The sequence below is a fragment of the Diabrotica virgifera genome, chromosome 2 (assembly GCF_917563875.1).
Source record: "Diabrotica virgifera virgifera chromosome 2, PGI_DIABVI_V3a".
Classification (NCBI taxonomy): Eukaryota; Metazoa; Arthropoda; class Insecta; order Coleoptera; family Chrysomelidae; genus Diabrotica; species Diabrotica virgifera.
In genome coordinates, this window is record NC_065444.1 from 7,866,262 (window position 1) to 7,886,477 (window position 20,216).

Sequence of the window (20,216 nt, forward strand, 5' to 3'; positions counted from 1 at the left end):
TCCGTGGTTAAACTTTAGACAAATATATAACCTATAAGACAATTATTATATTTAACTATAGCATAGAAACTAAATTATGGATGTTACAACTGTTTTATTTTACAATTTTATTCTTATTAAACATTTTATAATTATCAAATAACCAATAAGGATTTAGCAACCTGTGCAAGAGACGTCGAATGAAGTAGGTTTTGTGTAAATCCGTGACTGCATAAATATAATGTCAATAATGTGTAATAATTGTTTAAATTTAAACAAATTAAGGCAGTGCATTAATTTTTTAACTGATTTCTGTGCAATTTATTTAGGTATAAGGAATTTAAATTGATCAGTAGGTATTAATTAAATACAGTTTAAAATTTATCACATAGGTACCTATTATAATTAATCGTCGTTTGGAAATTGTGATTTTTATTTTTAGGAAAAACTGTGCTTGTAGAAAAAGTATAGTGTGAAACACGTGCAGAAAGCTAAAAATTTTCCAAAAAATTGCGGCACTCGCTTGCGCTCGTACCGCAACTTTTCAAACTCGTGAGAAATTAGTACCTTTCTGCACTTGTTGCACAATATACTATTCCGTCACAGAAACGTCACTTTTCTGTGCAGAAAAGAACTTTCCGGCACAGAAACGTCACTTTTTTGCACACTAATGTCATATATCCATATAGGTACTGTGAGACAAGTTGTAGAAAAATATAAATGTGTTGCCAGTTGCCATCTAACATTCCTAATTTATATATTTTTTTACATTTTATCCACCGTTTGGAATTTTATCACAGTATTATTGTAACAAATTTTTATACCATTTAAAGAGCTTATACCTATTATAGTCCTGGCGCCAGGCAGGGTACAACGGCCTCCTTTATTCAGATGGACTTACCCAAGTTTTTTTATGTATTTTGACCCGTAGAACACGAATTTTTTGGGTAACAGTTGATCCGGATGTCGATAAGATTGTTACAAACAAAGAACTTGAGAAATTACATAACAGCGATTTTTCTAAGCAAAAAATGTTCTTACAAGTTTTTTCGTAAGATGCATAGTTTTCGAGATAAACACGGTTGAACTTTAAAAAAATCGAAAAATTGCAATTTTTGAACCCGAATAACTTTTGTGATTAAAAAATAAAACAGCAATTCTGATTATCGTATTTGAAAGTTCAAGTCAAATTATACCGGTTTTGATTATTTGCATTGCTAAAAATTAATTTTTTTATTGTCAAACAAAGCTATAAACAAACAGTGTTTCCCGTACCCAATGCCTGCGTTTTAACGCATGCTACGTAGAAACTGCCTGTTTGTAGGCTCGACTACTCGTTCATTTTTAAATGAGAAATGCATTGAAAACATCACTCAAACACTATGTGTTTATAGCATAAATAACTATTATGAAACAGTTCGTGAAGTATGCTTTTTGCGAACGCACGCGATGTTTAGAGCACGAGCGACAGCGAAGCAAGTGCTATACATCGCGTAAGTTCGCAAAAAGTACTTCACGAACAGTTTCATACAATATTTTATCTACGATAAACAAATAAAAAAACTGTAACTTTTCGTCACTGGAATTCATTTATATTCTACAATTTTTAGAACTTTGACATTTAAAAATTCTAACTTCTTTCAAACCACAAAATTGTCAAAACTTTTGTTGTAATTTATTGCTCACATGGCATCAACATAACAACGCGAAAGTTAAGAATATTTGATTATATGAAAGTGTGTCAAAAACAATGCGAAAAAGTAAATCCCATTTAAAATACATTGATACTTCACGCACACTTTAAATCCTTCACGCACTGCTATCTATAATGACAGTTTTCACAAACTAAAAACTTATACATAATAGGAGAGAGAGTAGATAAAAAGTCTTTTCAGTACAATATTAACAACTTATGTTTGATATTTTCAGATACAATTCACTCTGATGATTATTCATTCTTCAACAGCTTTCATGCCAGGTTGCGACGTACCTAAACTGTTTTTCTATCTTTACATGCCAAATGTTTTTCTTTTGTTCAAGATGTTCTTCGATTTTTACCAGAAAAGCTACAAGAAGAGAGGGGACAAAAAATTTACGTAACTGTAAAACGTTTTCTCCATTTTATATCACGAGCAAACAATTTTTATATTATGTATTTTAACGCTTTAAAATATTTTGTAAATATTTCTTAATTTGTTTTAAAATGAAATAAAAGCTTTCAAAAATAATTTTTTTTTTCTATAAATTTCATAAAATGTCATAATTTGCCATCTTTTGTCGCCTCGTTTACAGCCTCTACTAATTCTGGAGGCGTGCAGGAAAATGAGGAATCACTGCCCATTTCGTTTACAGTGGATCCCAAACCCTTTTTTCAGTGCGTCATTAATTTTGACGTCATATAGGATTTTAACTAGCGAAATTATTCCGATTCGATTTTTTTGCACAAACTTACTCAAAAAGAGGTCCTTATAACATATCCACAGGGTGCCGGGCGGTGCCGTGGTCGAAAAATTGTTTAAGCAATTTTTTTTAAACAAATTCACGAAAATAATTTTTTCATTGCGAACAATTTTTCTTTAGATACATTTGGGACATTCTGAGCAAAAAAGGACTCTTGTCATTTTTCTCTAAAATTGATTGTTGTCGAGTTATATGCGATTAAAAACTTGAAAAATACGAAAATAGCCATTTTCATGGCTTAGTAACTCGATTAAAAATTATTATTATAAAATTCAATAAGTAACTAAATCAAGTTTCAAACCCCTTATTTAAGGTCTTGAAGAGATTTTTGTCATTATTTTATTACAAAGCTGTTATTTTTAATTGTTAACAATTAGCGCTATAGTCCAGGATTTATCGTCACACCCGTTAGTGAAATTATTCCGATTCGATTTTTTTGCACAAATTTACTCAAAAAGAGGTTCTTATAACATATCCACAGGGTGCCAGGCGATGCCGTGGTCGAAAAATTGTTTAAACAATTTTTTTAAACAAATTCACAAGAATAATTTTTTCATTTCGAACAATATTTTTTCAGATAATGTGGGTCATTCTGAGCAAAAAAGGTCTCTTGTTATTTTTCTCTAAAATTGATTGTTGTCGAGTTATACGTAATTTAAAATTTGAAAAATGCGGAAATGGCCATATACCTCGACAACAATCAATTTTAGAGAAAAATCAAAAGCGACCTTTTCTGCTCAGAATAATCCAAATTATCTAAAAAAAAATCATTCGCAATGAAAAAATTATTTTTGTGAATTTGTTAAAAAAAAAATTGTTTAAACAATTTTTCGACCACGACACCGCCCGGCACCCTGTGGATGTGTTATAAGAACCTCTTTTTGAGTAAGTTTGTGCAAAAAAATCTAATCGAAATAGTTTCGCTAACGGGGGCGACGATACAGTTGGACTATAGCGCTAATTGTTAATAATTAAAAATAGTATATTATAATAATAAAAATTTATGTTTATTTATAATAAAAATACCACCCTTTTCGATCACTATAGTTACATCGAAGAAAATAGATTACCTCAAAAACCCCCGAGTAACGAGTTTAAAATAATTATATGATAAATTACCATAATACTCCAGAGGAAGACGTTTATTACACCCGCTGCAGGCACAAGGTAGTTTGCACACTCTCGCCGACCTCATATTCGTTTTCAGCGACCCCAAAAACCCCCTGAGTAATGAGTTTAAGCCAATTATATGATAAATTACCATAATACTCCAGATGAAGACGTTTATTACACCCGCTGCAGGCACCAGGTACTTTGCACACTCTCGTCGACCTCATATTCATTTTCAGCGACCCCAAAAACCCCCGAGTAATGAGTTTAATCCAATTATATGATAAATTACCACAATACTCCTGAGGAAGACGTTTATTACACCCGCTGCAGGCACCAGGTAGTTTGAACACTCTCGCCGACCTCATATTCGTTTTCAGCGACCCCAAAAACCCCCGAGTAAGAAAATTGAGTCAATTTTTCCCACTATTTACCGAAATGCATTTTTCAAATGCATTTTTCTTGTGCACAAATGCAATTTGAGATTTCTTATTCATTACATTAGTTCACAAAGTTTCCTGACATTCTCACGAATCCAACGCACTAAACTGCATTAAAATCCGTCTTACTGCAAAAAAATCGACACTTCAATCCTTCAATGCCTCGACTATATGTAATTTGACACAAGCAGAATACAAAAAACCGAATATTTTTAACCGAAATTCTTGTTATCTGAAACGGCCTCCCTCCAATTATTTCGGTTAACGGAGGTTTTACTGTATTAGCAAATATAGATGATTGTTGTTATTGATTTTGCACAATCATTTAGCGCGTTGCATAGATAGGAATATTATAGTGTTCTCATAAAAAAATGAAATTCATTAATTCAAAGTCATTTTAAATAAAAAATATTTCGAGGTTCGTTTGATGATTAGCAAACATTATACTTTTATTTTAATGTATGATAATTGAGTTAACATTCGCGACATTTGACATACAGTCATCCTGAACAAGTTTTTAAATTGTATTAACCTATTATGTTGCGCGTAATAATTATTCTGTTGCATCAGATACAAAAATGGCATGCAACTGCAATAGGGGAGTGCATATAGATTTTCACTTCGGAAAAAATCAAACAAGATAGAACTTTTTGTAATTTCATTAAGAAATGTTTAATAAACAACATATCAAAAAGTTCTACTCGAGAAGTGGTGCTTCATTTTTTTATTAAACAAATGAACTACGAAATCAGATGTTTTTTTAAATAACTCCGAAAATATAAATTTTAGAAAAAAACTGAAAAATTCAGAAAATTTTCCAAAAAAAACCTTATATAAAGAATTTTCTAAAATTAAATCTGTATCTTCTATAATTTTTTATTTATAACGCTAAAGTCACCCTTCTCACAAACATTGGAGCACTGTAAACTAGCGTACGGCGAAGTGCACGGTTGAGTTAGTTTAATGTAATTCTTTAACTAATCGATCAAATGAAATTTTACAAATTGAACATGAAAGAAGAATAATTAAGCTATCTTATGGTTATAATAAAAAGAAATAAAATGTATGGGCATAAGTACGGTGTGGGTGGAAAGTGAGCCTTACATGAATTTTGTTTAAAAATGATTTAAACATGTGTAACTAATACAATTTTTATTATAAAACTCTCAATTTTGCACAACTTACTTTTCAAGCATCTTGCTAAATGATGTTTCATTCAAAAAAAATCTCAAAAATTTAATTCAAATGATATGACGTCTCAAAAAATTTAATTTTTGAAATCTTCGTAGTTTTATAGAATTACCACCACTTTAAGACGATATTACTTAAGTTTGAACAGATCTATTACAGTTTTATAATTGCTTTTTTAAAGCTTAGGATGTAATCTTTAAAATGCACTAAATTATTTTACTTTAGAAATGAAATAAACTATTTCTTTTTGAGAAAATTAAGAAGGTTAACAAAAATGTAATACAAAAACCGAAAATTACCAACTAAAAAAATGTTTATACAAAGTGATCAAAACTTTGTTCTGGAAAACTTACCTAAAATACATTTAATACTTCAACAATAATAAATGTTCAGCAAAAAAAATTTTTTTTTAGCTCTTATACAGTATGTCTGCGTAACTTGGAACCTATTGATAACTTTTTTATTATCAGTTTTACGAAAAAGTTATTCTTTACAAAATACTCTGTATCGTATATAATCTAAGATGCAATCATCAAATATCAAATTTAATTAATTTTATACGAGGTATGTCAAAAAATATGAATTTCACTCAAGAGTAAAGAATCGAAAATTGTTATTAAGAAAAGTTGTTTGGAATTAAAAAAATTTGTATTAGTGTTCAATTACATCCTTCTAATTAAAACATTGTGAATAATAAAGGCACTTAACTCGTAAGAAAAATTCATATTTTTTACATACCTCGTATAAAATTAAAAAAGTTTGATATCTGATGGTTGTATCTTAGATTTTAAACCAGGGAGAGCATTTTATGAAGAATAACTTTTTTTCGTAAAAGTGATAATAAAATAGTTATCATAATTGTAATAAAATGATGATGAGTAGTATCCGTAATTTGAGAAAAAATTTAATTTTTTTTTCGATTAGAATGATGTAATTGTATATATAGTTTTTAATTTCAAACAACTTTTCATAATATCATTTTTTGATGTTGTTCTGCAACTATTTCCTTGTGGCATTTTTATAATCAACTATTTTTAATGGGAAATAGCCACAATTTTACCAAAAAAAATATTTTATTAACGTTTCGAAGCCCAAATCGGGTTTCGTTGTCAAAATACAAAATACTACTAAAATAAACAAAAATGTTGTTGCTAAGTAAAAAAATTCTTGTAATATATATCATTTTTATATTCCAGAATATCAGAATATCATTTTTTGATATTCTGGAATGTAAAGGTACTTTATTCTTTAAGGAAATTCATATTTTTGACATAACTCGTATAAAATTGATAAAATTTGATATCTGATGGTTAAGTTTTAGATTTTTGACTATCCTGAGCATTTTATGAAGAATAACTTTTTTCGTAAAATCGATAATAAAAAAGTTTTCCGCGTGGTTCCTAGCGCAGACATACTGTATAAGAGCTTCTGTATAAGAATTTTCAAATTGCAATGCCATATTCGGATTCAGCATAATCTCCGTATTCAATCTCCGTTACAGAATGGTTAAGTACTATGTATGGTCCATATTGTTATACGGCATGGAAACATGGACGTTGAAAATATCTTCCATTCACCCGTGTTGAGCTGGCCCCCCCCACTTGCAAAAATTAAAAAACAAATAGCCCTGATTTATGAGCTATTTATGAGCTCTCATATTCCGCAAACTAAAAATTTTGAGCTCGTTCCACTGAGCAGGAATTTAATACCCTAGTGGGGGGGGCTGAGTCAGCCCCCCCCACTACTTAAAAATAGGAATATTGAATCGGTTTTTGCGGCAGAATTACGAGCTATTTATGAGCTCTTGAAATTATATACTTTCGATTTTTGAGCTCATCCCCTTCACCCCCAAACAACCCTTTAATTGATTTAACTTAAGAGAAAGATGCTGAGAAAACTTAAAATATATCGTATTGCGGATATAATTCATATAGCTTATATACTCTAAGAATAAACTATTAAATCAAGAGCATTTCGATTATTGAGCTACAACCCCTTCGCAAGAAAACCACCCTATCTTCCCGGCTTAAGAGAAAGTTGTACTTAAAATGCATTAAACTAATTATTTGGCGACTACATATCATTTAATAATTTATAAGCTTCCAAATTACGCGCATTTAGATCAGTAAATTGCAATTTATTTTGTATAGTGCAGTCACTGAAGGTAAAAATCAACGATTACCTTCAATTTCGGTGAACCTTCATCGATTTTCACGAAAATTGGTCAGTAGTTAGAGGATACGTCAAGAAACAAAGATGACATGGTACCACCTTGCGCCTTTACCCTGAGGGTGGATACCGCCCCTTCTCGGGGGTGAAAATTATTTTATAACAAATAAATGCACAAATCAATAAAAGAACAAATTAAAAGCAAAATTTATTATATAAAGTTAATAAAATAAGTCAATACTTTTTAAGTTATTAAAGATCAAATATTTTAATTATTTGTGAAAAAAATGCATGTTTTGAAGAGGTTTTTTGTAAATCACTGAAAAACTTTAGGTTTTTACAAAAAAGTTAATAGTAGTTTAATTCGTATAGCTTATATTCTAAGAATAAACTCTTAAATCACGCGTCTTTCGATTATAGAGCTACAACCCCTTCGCAAGAAAACGACCCCATATTCCCGGCTTAAGAGAGAGAGAGAGTTGTTCTTAAAATAATTTAAATTAATTATTTGGCGACTACATATCGTTTAATAATTTATGAGCTTGCAAAATATACGCATCTCAATTATTGAATTGCCATTTTCTTTCTATAGTGCAGTCACTGAAGGTAAAAATCAACTATTACCTTCGATTTCGGTAAATCGCCATTTATTTTCACGAATTGACAATAAGAACTTGGGGTTTTAGCCTGGGGTATATGTCACCCCTTCTCGGGAGTGAAAATTACTTTATTAAAAATAACCCCACAAATCGAGAGAGGGACAAATTGTAAGCAAAATTTGTTATATAATGTGATTAAAATAAATCAATACTTTTTGAGTTATTAAAGATCAAATATTTTAATTTTTGGAAAGAAAATGCATGCTTTAGAGCGATTTTTCATAAATGACTCAAAAACTGTAAGTTTTTACAAAAAAGTTTTCATCACTAAAATTGAAGCTAATAAAAAATATAATAAATTGCTTACTTTAAAAACCCTTTAATGTTAATTTAAAGTAAGTTATTGGTAATTAAATGTATATTTTTTCCGCGACTGTTCAAATCTAAGGGTTCAAGCTTAAATAATGGGAAAGATGCATTTTATAACACTTAGGTACTAAATACTTGTCAAAGTACTTAGAAATACCTATGAAAAATAAGATCCAGAAAAAGTTGATAGTATCAAAATCCGCTCACCAATTTTCGTGAAAATGAATGGAGATTTACCGAAATCGAAGGTCATAGTTGATTTTTACCTTCAGTGACTGCACTATAGAAAGAAAATGGCAATTCAATAATTGAGATGCGTATATTTTGCGAGCTCATAAATTATTAAACAATATATAGTCGACAAATAATTAATTTAAATTATTTTAAGTACAACCCTCTCTTAAGCCGGGAATAAGGGATAGTTTCCTTGCGAAGGGGTTGTAGTTCAATAATCGAAAGGCGCGTGATTTTAGAGTTTATTCTTAGAATATAAGCTATACCAATTAAACTACTATTAACTTTTTTGTAAAAACTTACAGTTTTTCAGTGATTTACAAAAAACCTCTCCAAAACATGCATTTTTTCACAAATAATTAAAATCTTTGATCTTTAATAACTTAAAAAGTATTTACTTATTTTATTAACTTTATATAATAAATTTTGCTTTTAATTTGTTCTTTTATTGATTTGTGCAGTTATTTTTTATAAAATAATTTTCACCCCCGAGAAGGGGCGGTATCCACCCTCAGGGTAAAGGCGCAAGGTGGTACCATGTCACCTTTGTTTCTTGACGTATCCTCTAACCACTGACCAATTTTCGTGAAAATCGATGAAGGTTCACCGAAATTGAAGGTAATCGTTGATTTTTACCTTCAGTGACTGCACTATACAAAATAAATTGCAATTTACTGATCTAAATGCGCGTAATTTGGAAGGTTATAGATTATTAAATGATATGTAGTCGCCAAATAATTAGTTTAACGCATTTTAAGTACAACTTTCTCTTAAGCCGGGAAGATAGGGTGGTTTTCTGGCGAAGGGGTTGTAGCTCAATAATCGAAATGCTCTTGATTTAATAGTTTATTTTTAGAGTATATAAGCTATAGGAATTATATTCGCAATACGATATATTTTAAGTTTTCTCAGCATCTTTCTCTTAAGTTAAATCAATTAAAGGGTTGTTTGGGGGTGAAGGGGATGAGCTCAAAAATCGAAACTATATAATTTCAAGAGCTCATAAATAGCTCGTAATTCTGCCGCAAAAACCGATTCAATATTCCTATTTTTAAGTAGTGGGGGGGCTGACTCAGCCCCCCCCAATAGGGTATTAAATTCCTGCTCAGTGGAACGAGCTCAAAATTTTTAGTTTGCGGAATATGAGAGCTCATAAATAGCTCATAAATCAGGGCTATTTGTTTTTTAATTTTTGCAAGTGGGGGGGGGGGCAGCTCAACACGGGTCTTCCATTCATAAGTTGGACGGACTTCGAAATGTGGACATTGCCAAGAATATTCCGCATACCATGCACAGATTGGGTGAGAAACAAGGAATAGTATGATACAATGAATCCAAAAGATGGCATAACCCAGACATCCAAAGTGAAAGTTATCCTCTAACACCAAATTTTTCTATATGGTCCACATAATGTTCAGACAAAAGCCACACCATTTTGAGCGCTGGGTTTGGGGGGGGGAGAGGGGGGAGAAATAGATAAATTCGTAGTTTTTTACGTTTTTCGTCAATATTTCTAAAACTGTGCGGTTTAGCATGAACAACCTTCTATACAAAAATGTTCTATATTAAATTTGAAATAAAAAAGGCCCTATGCATAATCCTTCTAAAATGAAAGGCCTAACCCAAACATCCAAAGTAAAAGTTTTCCTCCAACACCAAATTGTTCTATATGGTCCGGTTGTTGACATATTGTTCAGTAAACAGTTACACGATTTTGAGCGTCCGGTTTTCCGGTTTGGGGGGGGGGGGGGTGGAGATGGGGAGAAGTCGGTAAATTAGTAGTTTTTTTACGTTTTTCGTCAATATTTCTAAAACTATGCTTTAGCGTAAAAATGTTCTATACAAAAATGTCCTACATAAAATTTAAAACAAAAAAGGTCCGATACATAACTGTTATAAAATCAACGGTTTCAGAGTTACGGATGGGGAAAAGTGGAGGTTTTCGATACTTTTTATATTTTTTGGGCAATTGATGATGATTTTGGTTTGTGAGGTTGGTCGGCCACTGAAATAGCCTTTTTATTTACAAAACACAATCCTGTTAAAGAAAATTTCTTTCATCAGTAATAACATTATAAATTGCCCAAAATATATAAAAAGTATCGAAAACCTTCACTTTTCACCCTCCATAACTCTGGAACCGTTGATTTTATAACAATTATGTATAGGACCTTTTTTGTTTTAAATTTTATGAGAACAAGACCAGGTAAAATAGGACTTTCTGAAGGAGGACTGAAGAAGGGATAGACCCTTCTTCACTCCTTGGTCTGTGCTAAACTGTTCTGTTGTTTCTCCTTGAATCTTCACTCTTGCATTTGTAAAAAAGTGACAATACTTAAAATAACACCTGTAGTAATATAACTGAAGGTACTGGTCCGATGAAAATCTGCATAAAATGGTGGAGGCACATTCGCAGTATCGAAAAAATATCAATGTGTGGGCAGGAATTATTAATAATACCATTATTGAACCTTATTTTTGGGATAGAACCATAATAAGTGACAGAATACAGGGCATTTTTACAATTGAAGGTAATTCCAGATTTAGCCAGACTGTTTCCTGATGATATAAATCCTCATCTCGTGAACAAATCAATTTGGTTTAAGCAAAATGGAGCACCTCTTTATTATCTTCGAGGTTTCCGTGAGTTTCTCTACAACATATTTCAAAATCGTTGGATTGGAAGAAGATGAGCTATCAAATGGCCAGCCAGATCCCCGGATTTGACATCTCTAGATTATTTTTTATGAGCTTATTTAAAAAAAAACAACGTGTATGTAAATGAATAAACTTGGGTTAGAGCTGGACTGTATAGGTGCCTTCTCTTTTTTGTGTTTCCAATGGTTAAATAATTTTTACAAGTACTGATTAAAATGTATTAAGGGAACATGTATTAGAGAAATTTACAAAACCAGTATTAGTCCAGGGCGCATCTGTTTTGAGATGGACGTTGAGAGGTGACTCAAATTTTTTTGCAGAAATTGCTTGAAAATAAATCAAATAATAATATTTGAGTTATCCTCCCTCTCAAAAAGGTCCGGAACATTGTTTAAATAATCAAAATGTCAAAAAATGAAGGAAAAATTCGATTTTTTTTTCGTTTTTTGTTGCGTAATTAAATTTGATATAATACAGAATTGGTTAAAAATTTAAAAAATAGTCACCCTAGTTGCAAAATAGCAATAATTGCGAAAAAACCATACAAAAACAAGTATTCGCATTTTACGTTTTTTAACCATTTATGCTACACTTAGGACCTTCATATTTCACCCAGAAAAACTTTATGATACAGTAAAACAATACTATAAATTTAATTAAGATCGGTTCAATAGATTTTGCAAAATAAATTTTGCAATCCAGCTTTCGCAAAAAAAAATTTTTTTTTTTCAAAATGCTACAGGACTGAAAATAAAGCAGATAGCAAGTTGAAAATTTTTTTGCTTATAAAGTGTATTGTACCTTTCATTTGCAATTTGCAAAATTAAAATTGATTAACTACCACGGCGCCAGGAAATTTTTTAAATAAACATTAATTTTTGGTGCTACGCGCAGGACAGCAGTGTTCGATTCACACAAGTTGATTTTCACCAAAATTTCTTCCAATCTTTATCTAATATATTATTTTCTTACTCTATATTTTGTTGTATTTTAGTATTTTAATTTCACAAAAATCAAACTAATTTTATTATTGTTTGTGAAATATTGTTTAAACAATTGTATATGTTTTAAAAATAATAAACTTTTATTCTCTAAGTTAAAATATATGAACAAAGAAAGTTTTTGCTAATAAAAGTGTTATTTCAAAGGATAGAGGCAAGCGCCAGTTAACTTGGCGAGACGCATTGCACAGTGGCTTATGGGATGATCATCAGTCTCAGCGTTGTTGTGCGTATTCGCTGTCGCCAAGTTAACTGGCGCTTGCAGTATGTGTTTTTATTTTGCAATAAACAAATTTATTTATTTATATCGAAATGTAATAAAAATTAAAATGTATCAATCATTATCAAAGGTCAATGGAATGCCCAATCAGAGCAAACTATCCGCTGTCCTGCGCGTAGCACCAATAATTAATGTTTATTTAAAAAAATTCCTGACGCCGTGGTGTTAATCGATTTTAATTTTGCAAAATTGCAAATGAAAGGTACAGTACACTTCTATACGCAAAAAAATTTCAACTTACTATCTGCTTTATTTTCAGTCCTGTAACATTTTGAAAAAATGATTTTTTTTTGCGACAGCTGGATTGCAAAATTTATTTTGCAAAATCTATTGAACCGATCTTAATGAAATTTACAGTGTTGTTTTACTGTATCATAAAGTTTTTCTGGGTGAAACATGAAGGTCCTACGTGTAGCATAAATGGTTGAAAAACGTAAAATGCGAATATGTACTTATTTTTGTATGGTTTTTTCGCAATTATTGCTATTTTGCAACAAGGGTGACAATTTTTTTCAATTTTTAACCGATTTTATATTCTAGGAAATTTAATTACGCAACTTTTATGTTAGTACAACTTTTCTCGAAAATGAACACTTTTAAAGTTATAATCAAAAAACGAAGAAAAAAATCGAATTTTTCCTTAATTTTTTGACATTTTGATTATTTAAACAATGTTCCGGACCTTTTTGAGAGGGAGGATAACTGAAATATTATTATTTGATTTATTTTCAAGCAATTTCTACAAAAAAATTTGAGTCACCTCTCAACGTCCAAATGTACTAATATTTTTACAGATGCGCCCTGGTCTATATATAAAACAAAATTTATCTACATTAAACATTAAAATAGCTATGGCAACAATTTCAATTCTTCTTCCATTCTTCTTTCAAATTCTTCAAGGTGGGCTAAAGGAAAACTACAGTAAATATGCCACAGACTATTTGTATCAAAATATACACTAGTTTTTTATTCGTTCTCTCTTTCATATCTAAAACCATTTAATAAAGTGCGTCAAAATAAAAATGTACTGCCTTATATTCTGGCCATTAATTTTTTGAAAGAATTATTACTGCAAAACGTCAATTCACGTACTTTGAATTAACAAACAATAGATGTTTAGTGTGTTCTAAAATTCTTAATCAATTATTCGTATTTAAGAATTATTTAACAAAGTGCAATACCATTATTGGACCTTATTTTTGGGTTAGAACCAAAACGGGTGAAGAATGTATGGCATTTTTAGAATTGGAGAAAAATCCAGAATTAGCCAGACTCCTTCCTGATGATAAAATCCTCATATCGTGAATATATCAATTTAGTTTCATCAAGATAGAACATCTCCTCATTATCTTCGAGGAGTACTTGAGTTTCTCACAATACATTTCCAAATCTTTTGGGTTGGAAGATGAGCTATCTAATGACCAGCAAGATTTCCGGATTTGACACATCTAGGTTATATTTATGAGGTTATTTAAAAAACGAAATATATGCCAATAGGCCACAGACTATCTGTGTCAAAATATACACTACTCTTTTATTTGCTCTCTCTTTCACATTTACAGCATAAGCATTTAATAAAGTGCGTCCAAATAAAAATTTACTGCCTTATATTCTGGCCATTAATTTTTTGAAAGAATTATTGCTGCAAAACGTCAATTCACGTACTTTGAATTAACAAACAATAGATGTTTAGTATGTTCTAAAATTCTTAATCAATTATTCGTATTTAATAATTATTTAACCAAAGAGCAGTGTGCCACGGGATCGGATTGAGGGTGATTGTACTGTTTGTAGAGTGTAGAATATTAGTTTAATAAAATGGCAGCCGTAGTAAACTTGTACAATTATTTTTATAACTTAGCAGGTGAGTCGATAATAATTATTTTTGAGTTTGAAATACACAAAAACGTGTAAACAATTGGTATACTCTTCTTTCGGGGCGATAATTAACTTTGGATTTAGTGCAGTTACTGAAGGTTTTCACCTCCGATTTCGTTGAACCTTCATCGATTTTTATGAAAATTGGTGACTAGTTAGAGAATACCTTAAGGAACAAAGGTGACATGACACCAACTTGAGCTTTTACCCTGAGGGTGGATGCCACCCCTTCTCGAAGATGAAAATTATTTTATTAAAAATAATACCAATCGATAGAGGGACAAATTCTTATTAAAATTTGTTATATAAAGTTATTAATATAAATCAATACTTTTTGAGTTATTGTAGATCAAAGATTTTATTTTTTCGTAAAAAATGCATGTTTTAAAGCTGTTTTTCACGTATAATTCAAAAACTATAAGCTTTTACAAAAAAGTTATTATTACCAAAATTGAAGATAATAAAAAAATGAATACAACCCCACTTAGACAACTAAACTAATGTTAATTCACAGGAAGTTATGGGTAATTGAATGTATATTTTTTTCGACGAGTACTCAAATCTAAGTATTCAAGCTGAAATAACATGAAAACGGTGCAAAATCAGAATTTTTAAAATTATCGTAATTTTCATTTTCTTTTGATAATAACTCCAAAAATACCCAATATCCGTAAAAAATGATAAATAACCAAATTTTAGATTTTTCTGTACCAAATATTTTACCTGTTTCTCTATACCTTTAGGGTAAAAAATAACCGAGATACAAACGTTTAAAGTTTAAATTTTGCTACAAGAAACGTGTAACCGGGGCTGTTTAACCTTTTATTTTTTTTTAAGTAAGGGGTTTAAAAGAACAAATTCAACGTGGTTTAATAGCCCTTAGAATTAGCTTTCCAATGTTTTTAGGTGAACCTGACAACTTAAAAATTACCGGAGTTATTTATTTAAATAAAAAACAACATTTTTTTGGAAAAATTTTTAAAAGATACATTTTTGGAGCATAAATTTTAATGTTTTCAACTTGTTTGGGGGCTATTTTCATACATATTTCTAAGTACTTTGACAAATGTTTAATAAGTTTATGTTATAAAATGCACCATTTTCCCGTTATTTAAGCTTGAATACTTAGATCCGACTACTCATCGAAAAAAATATACATTCAATTACCTATTACTCACTTTTAGTTAACAATAAAATGTTTCGCTAGTAACGAGTTTATTTCATTTTTTATTAGCTTCAATTTTGGTAATAACTTTTTTCTACAACCGTGTTAAAAATGCAATTTTTAGCACTCCATACGTGCGTTAAAAATGTTACTTTAAGGCACTAGTGCTTTAATAGTATATTGTGCAACAAGTGCAGAAAGGTACTAATTTCTCACGAGTTTGAAAAGTAGCGGTACGAGCGCAAGCGAGTGCCGCAATTCAAACGAGTGAGAAATTACCTTTCTGCACGTGTTTCACACTATACTTTTTCTACAAGCACAGTTTTTCCTAAAAATAAAAATCACAATTTCCAAACGACGATTAATTATAATAGGTACCTATGTGATAAATTTTAAACTGTATTTAATTAATACCTACTGATTAATTTAAATTCCTTATACCTAAATAAATTGCACAGAAATCAGTTAAAAAATTAATGCACTGCCTTAATTTGTTTAAATTTAAACAATTATTACACATTATTGACATTATATTTATGCAGTCACGGATTTACACAAAACCTACTTCATTCGACGTCTCTTGCACAGGTTGCTAAATCCTTATTGGTTATTTGATAATTATAAAATGTTTAATAAGAATAAAATTGTAAAATAAAACAGTTGTAACATCCATAATTTAGTTTCTATGCTATAGTTAAATATAATAATTGTCTTATAGGTTATACAGTGAGCACGTAAAGGTTGGAATAAATTCATTTTCTCGAGAATGGACGATTTTGGAAAAAAATCCCGAAACAGGTCAATTTTTATTTTTAAATTACGACTTTTTGGCATATATATCATACTAGTCACCCATCTGGGCGTGATGACGTCATCGATGATTTTTTTAAATAGGAATAGGGATCGTGTGATAGCTCACTTGAAAGGTAATTCAATTCTCTATTCAGTAATATAACCATTAACATAATTATTTATACAGGGTGTCCAAAACAATTTTTTTTGGATTCAATTTACTGACATAAAAAGAAGAATACAAGTAATTTATTTAATTCAAAATACATTTTACTGCTCTCAGAAAACAGAAAAAAATGTTTATTTGAAAAATAATCATTGCTTTTCGCTTAAAGTAAATGTTCAAACTGTCAAGAGGAAGGTGGGTGGCTGCTTTAATACTGAATTTAAGCAAAAGACAATATTTATTTGTCAAATAAACATTATTTCCTGTTTTCTGATAGGAGTAAAATGTATTTTGAATTAAATAAATTACACACATTCTTCTTTTTATGTCAATAAATTTAATTAAAAAAAAATTTTTTTGGGCACCCTGCATAAACAATTATGTTAATGTTTACATTACTGAATAGAGAATTGAATTACCTTTCAAATGACCTACACAAGACCCCTATGCTCATTTAAAAAAATCGTAGATGACGCCATCACGCCCAGATGGGTGACGTCACTAGTATGATGTATATGCCAAAAAGTCGTAATTTAAAAATAAAAATTGACCTGTTTCGGGATTTTTTTCCAAAATCGTCCATTCTCGAGAAAATGAATTTATTCCAACCTTTACGTGCTCACTGTATATTTGTCTAAAGTTTAACCACGGATGTAAACAGAATATAACGTTACTCAGAATGCGGTAGTCCACGGATGTAAACAGAATATAACGTTACTCAGAATGAGGTAGTCAACTGTGCAGAAAAGAACTTTGCGGCACAGAAACGTCACTCTGCGGCACAGAAACGTCACTTTTCTGCACACTAATGTCAAATATCTTATACTGTGAGAAAATATCAAGTTTGCTAACATAAAACCGTGCAGAAAAGTGCACTTTGAATAGTGGTTGTAGAAAAAATATTTTTTCGTACTTCCGGGCCTAAAGTGACAACTTCACTCCCTTGTGACAGGTACTAAAGTGTCACATTTAATCCCTCCGGGATTAAATATTGACGAAACTCCCGGAACGATTAAATCACAAACAAACGAATTTAAGGGATATTTTATTGAAAAATATAATTAATTAGAATGGTAATTAACGTTAATATTCAAATTAATATTGTGACAGTTCGTCATATTGACCAGTCTTTCCTGGGTTAATGCAGCAGGTAACTGACGAGTAACAGATAGGTCCTTTTCATATTGAACTGGTGTTTGTTTCGAAGATCCTGCGGAAACAGGAAGCGAGAATGAGGACTGTGGCATAACTATAGTGGACGAATCGGCGACTTGACCAAATATTTTATCTGAAATTTTTTGTTTATTTTTAATAGACGATTCAATATATCCCTCGGCCACGTTGGAGGATTTCCATCCTCCATGTCTCTTCAGCACGTCTATTGTTGCTCCCGAATCAGCTAACAAAGACGCAGATGTGCGTCTAAAACAATGTCCCGTATAAGACGTCGCATTTTCTAATTTCAAGAAAGCTGCTATTTGCCGTGGAATTGTACCAAACATGTTTTTTCCTACTACTCGCGTAGTACATTCTTTGTTGATGTATTGAACAAAAAATTTTGAATGAGTTGTCCCTGTCTTTCGCAATGCCACATATTTCCGAAATATCGCCACAAAACTGATGGCACTGTTTTCTGAATTTTTGATCACAAAATTTCGGTCAATTTTATTTTTGGTGTTTCTAATCGCAATTAGGAAGGAATCGCCCAAATCTCTCACATCGTCGATTTCTAAATCAACCAACTCTTTTCCACGACAAGCTCCCGCAACGCCCAAAATAAGTGCAACCTACAAAAAAATTGATTTCTTAAAATTTCTGAATATAAACAAATTTCCAAATTTACCTTAAGCATTAAATATTTATCATCCGGAGCCTCCCGTAAGAACTGATCTACCTGCTCAGACGTGAGAATTCTTGACTTCTTTGGCTTAAATCCCTCATTTCTTCTCTTCAAAAAAGCTAATAATTTTGGAAATTTACTTATATCAATATCTTCTCTAATGTTAATAACCGATTTCAGCATTGAGTAATGTGCCCAGAGAGTTGAGGCACAAACCGCTTTTGATTTATCATCGAAGTAGACTAACAGCTCATTTTCAGTAGGTTGTCTCACATTTTTTAAGCGGCACCACTTTTTAAAAGCATCGTACTGCTGCTCGTATAGTTTTCTAGATTTCGGTGGTAACAATTCTTCACCTACTTCGGCTGCTCTTTTATCAATATCAGATACACCTTCTTCACTCATGATACCAATAATTATCAATAACAATGTTTCTTTACAATGACACTAGTAATGACAATGTTTCTAAATTATAACTGTCACAACGCAATGTTACTATGGTAACTTATTTTAAAGACAGTTTATTAAATGAGTTGAAGAGAGAAAAAACTGATTGAAATTATTGAAATAATTAATAAAATCATACCGGAAGTACGAAAAGTATCGTATATACCTTGCGACTGAAGTACATTTAATCCTTCAGGTAAATTATGGCCCTCCCTGCGGTCGGGCCATAAACTTTACCTTCAGGATTAAATGTACTACTTCAGTCCCGCGGTATATAATGTACTATTAAGGCACTGCAGTTCGTATTGACCGTATAGACAATTTTGATGTAATGTCAAAAAAATATAAAAATCGAATGTCAGTCATGTTCAAGTAAAAGTTTTTGTAGATATTGTCCTGTAATTACGTTTGTAGAAAAAATATTGTATGATATGCGTGTTAAAAAGTACATTTTTAAGGCACTCATGTGAATTTCATGTGAAACTTTCACGTGCGTGCCTTAAACGTGTACTTTTAACACTTATATCATAAATAACTATTTTGTAAAAACTTATATTTTTTGAGTTATTTATGAAAAATCGTTTAAAAACATGCATTTTTCTCAAGAAAAAATTAATACCTTTGATCTTTAATAACTCAAAAAGTTTTGATTTATTTGGATAACTTTATATAACAAATTTTGCTTAGAATTTGTGCCTCTATCGAATTATGGGGATATTAAAAAAAAAGAATGTGTGTGTACTTTGTACGCACGTAAGAAGTTATACTTCTATTATTATACTTACTACTTCTCAAACATTTTTATTAGAACAGTGCCAAAAATTAAAATAATAAAAGAATAAAACACACACAAACACATTAAACAAGCCACAAATGATGTCTGAACATTAATTGTCGAAATTTTTTTTAACTAAATACGTATTTTCTGAAAATACAATTATATAATAAATATACTTACAATCATAAAATGTATTAAAGAAAAACAAAAAAGAAAGTTTCTATTGGGACTCGAACCAGCGCTGATAAGAGCGGTTGGTATTGGAATTCATTCGCCTTCTCCGCTTAGCCACGGACACTATGTGTCATTATTTACGAAGATCGACTAATAGCCCGATCAAGGAACACAAAACTTTACAAAAACCTCAAAAAAATTAAAGGAAGGATGAAAATTTGGGAATAGGTAGTTAAAATTGTCTATTATTATATAAGAAAAAGTTTACAATTCTAAACCGTCTCCATTTTACAAAAATAGGGAAATAAGGGTTGGTTTTTCATTAAAAGTGCTGTATTTTAAAAATAATGAAATAATAAAAAAAATGTAACAGTGAAAAATAAAATAGTCATCAGAGTGATTTAACCTTAAAGATTGGTCTTAAATTTTTTTTTTAGATCTCGATTATTTTATGAGATATAGCCTATTTTTAATAAGGGTTGAAAA

At 30.7% G+C, this 20,216-nt stretch overlaps 3 protein-coding genes across 4 annotated transcripts in view; 2 read left to right on the plus strand and 1 right to left on the minus strand.

Annotated features, from left to right (window-relative positions):
- LOC126879431 (elongation of very long chain fatty acids protein-like) overlaps positions 1–2,207 on the plus strand; it is a 37,983-nt gene extending 35,776 nt beyond the window's left edge. The window contains exon 5 of the mRNA XM_050642444.1: positions 1,909–2,207. Coding sequence (XP_050498401.1) covers positions 1,909–2,079 — 171 coding nt within the window. The 3' untranslated portion in view covers positions 2,080–2,207. The remainder of the gene's footprint in view (positions 1–1,908) is intronic.
- Positions 1–20,216, minus strand: part of LOC126879427 (oxysterol-binding protein-related protein 9) — a 378,474-nt gene that overhangs the window by 248,486 nt on the left and 109,772 nt on the right. The window lies entirely within an intron of this gene.
- LOC126879429 (elongation of very long chain fatty acids protein AAEL008004-like) overlaps positions 14,203–20,216 on the plus strand; it is a 73,807-nt gene continuing 67,793 nt past the window's right edge. The window contains exon 1 of the mRNA XM_050642442.1: positions 14,203–14,354. Coding sequence (XP_050498399.1) covers positions 14,309–14,354 — 46 coding nt within the window. The 5' untranslated portion in view covers positions 14,203–14,308. The remainder of the gene's footprint in view (positions 14,355–20,216) is intronic.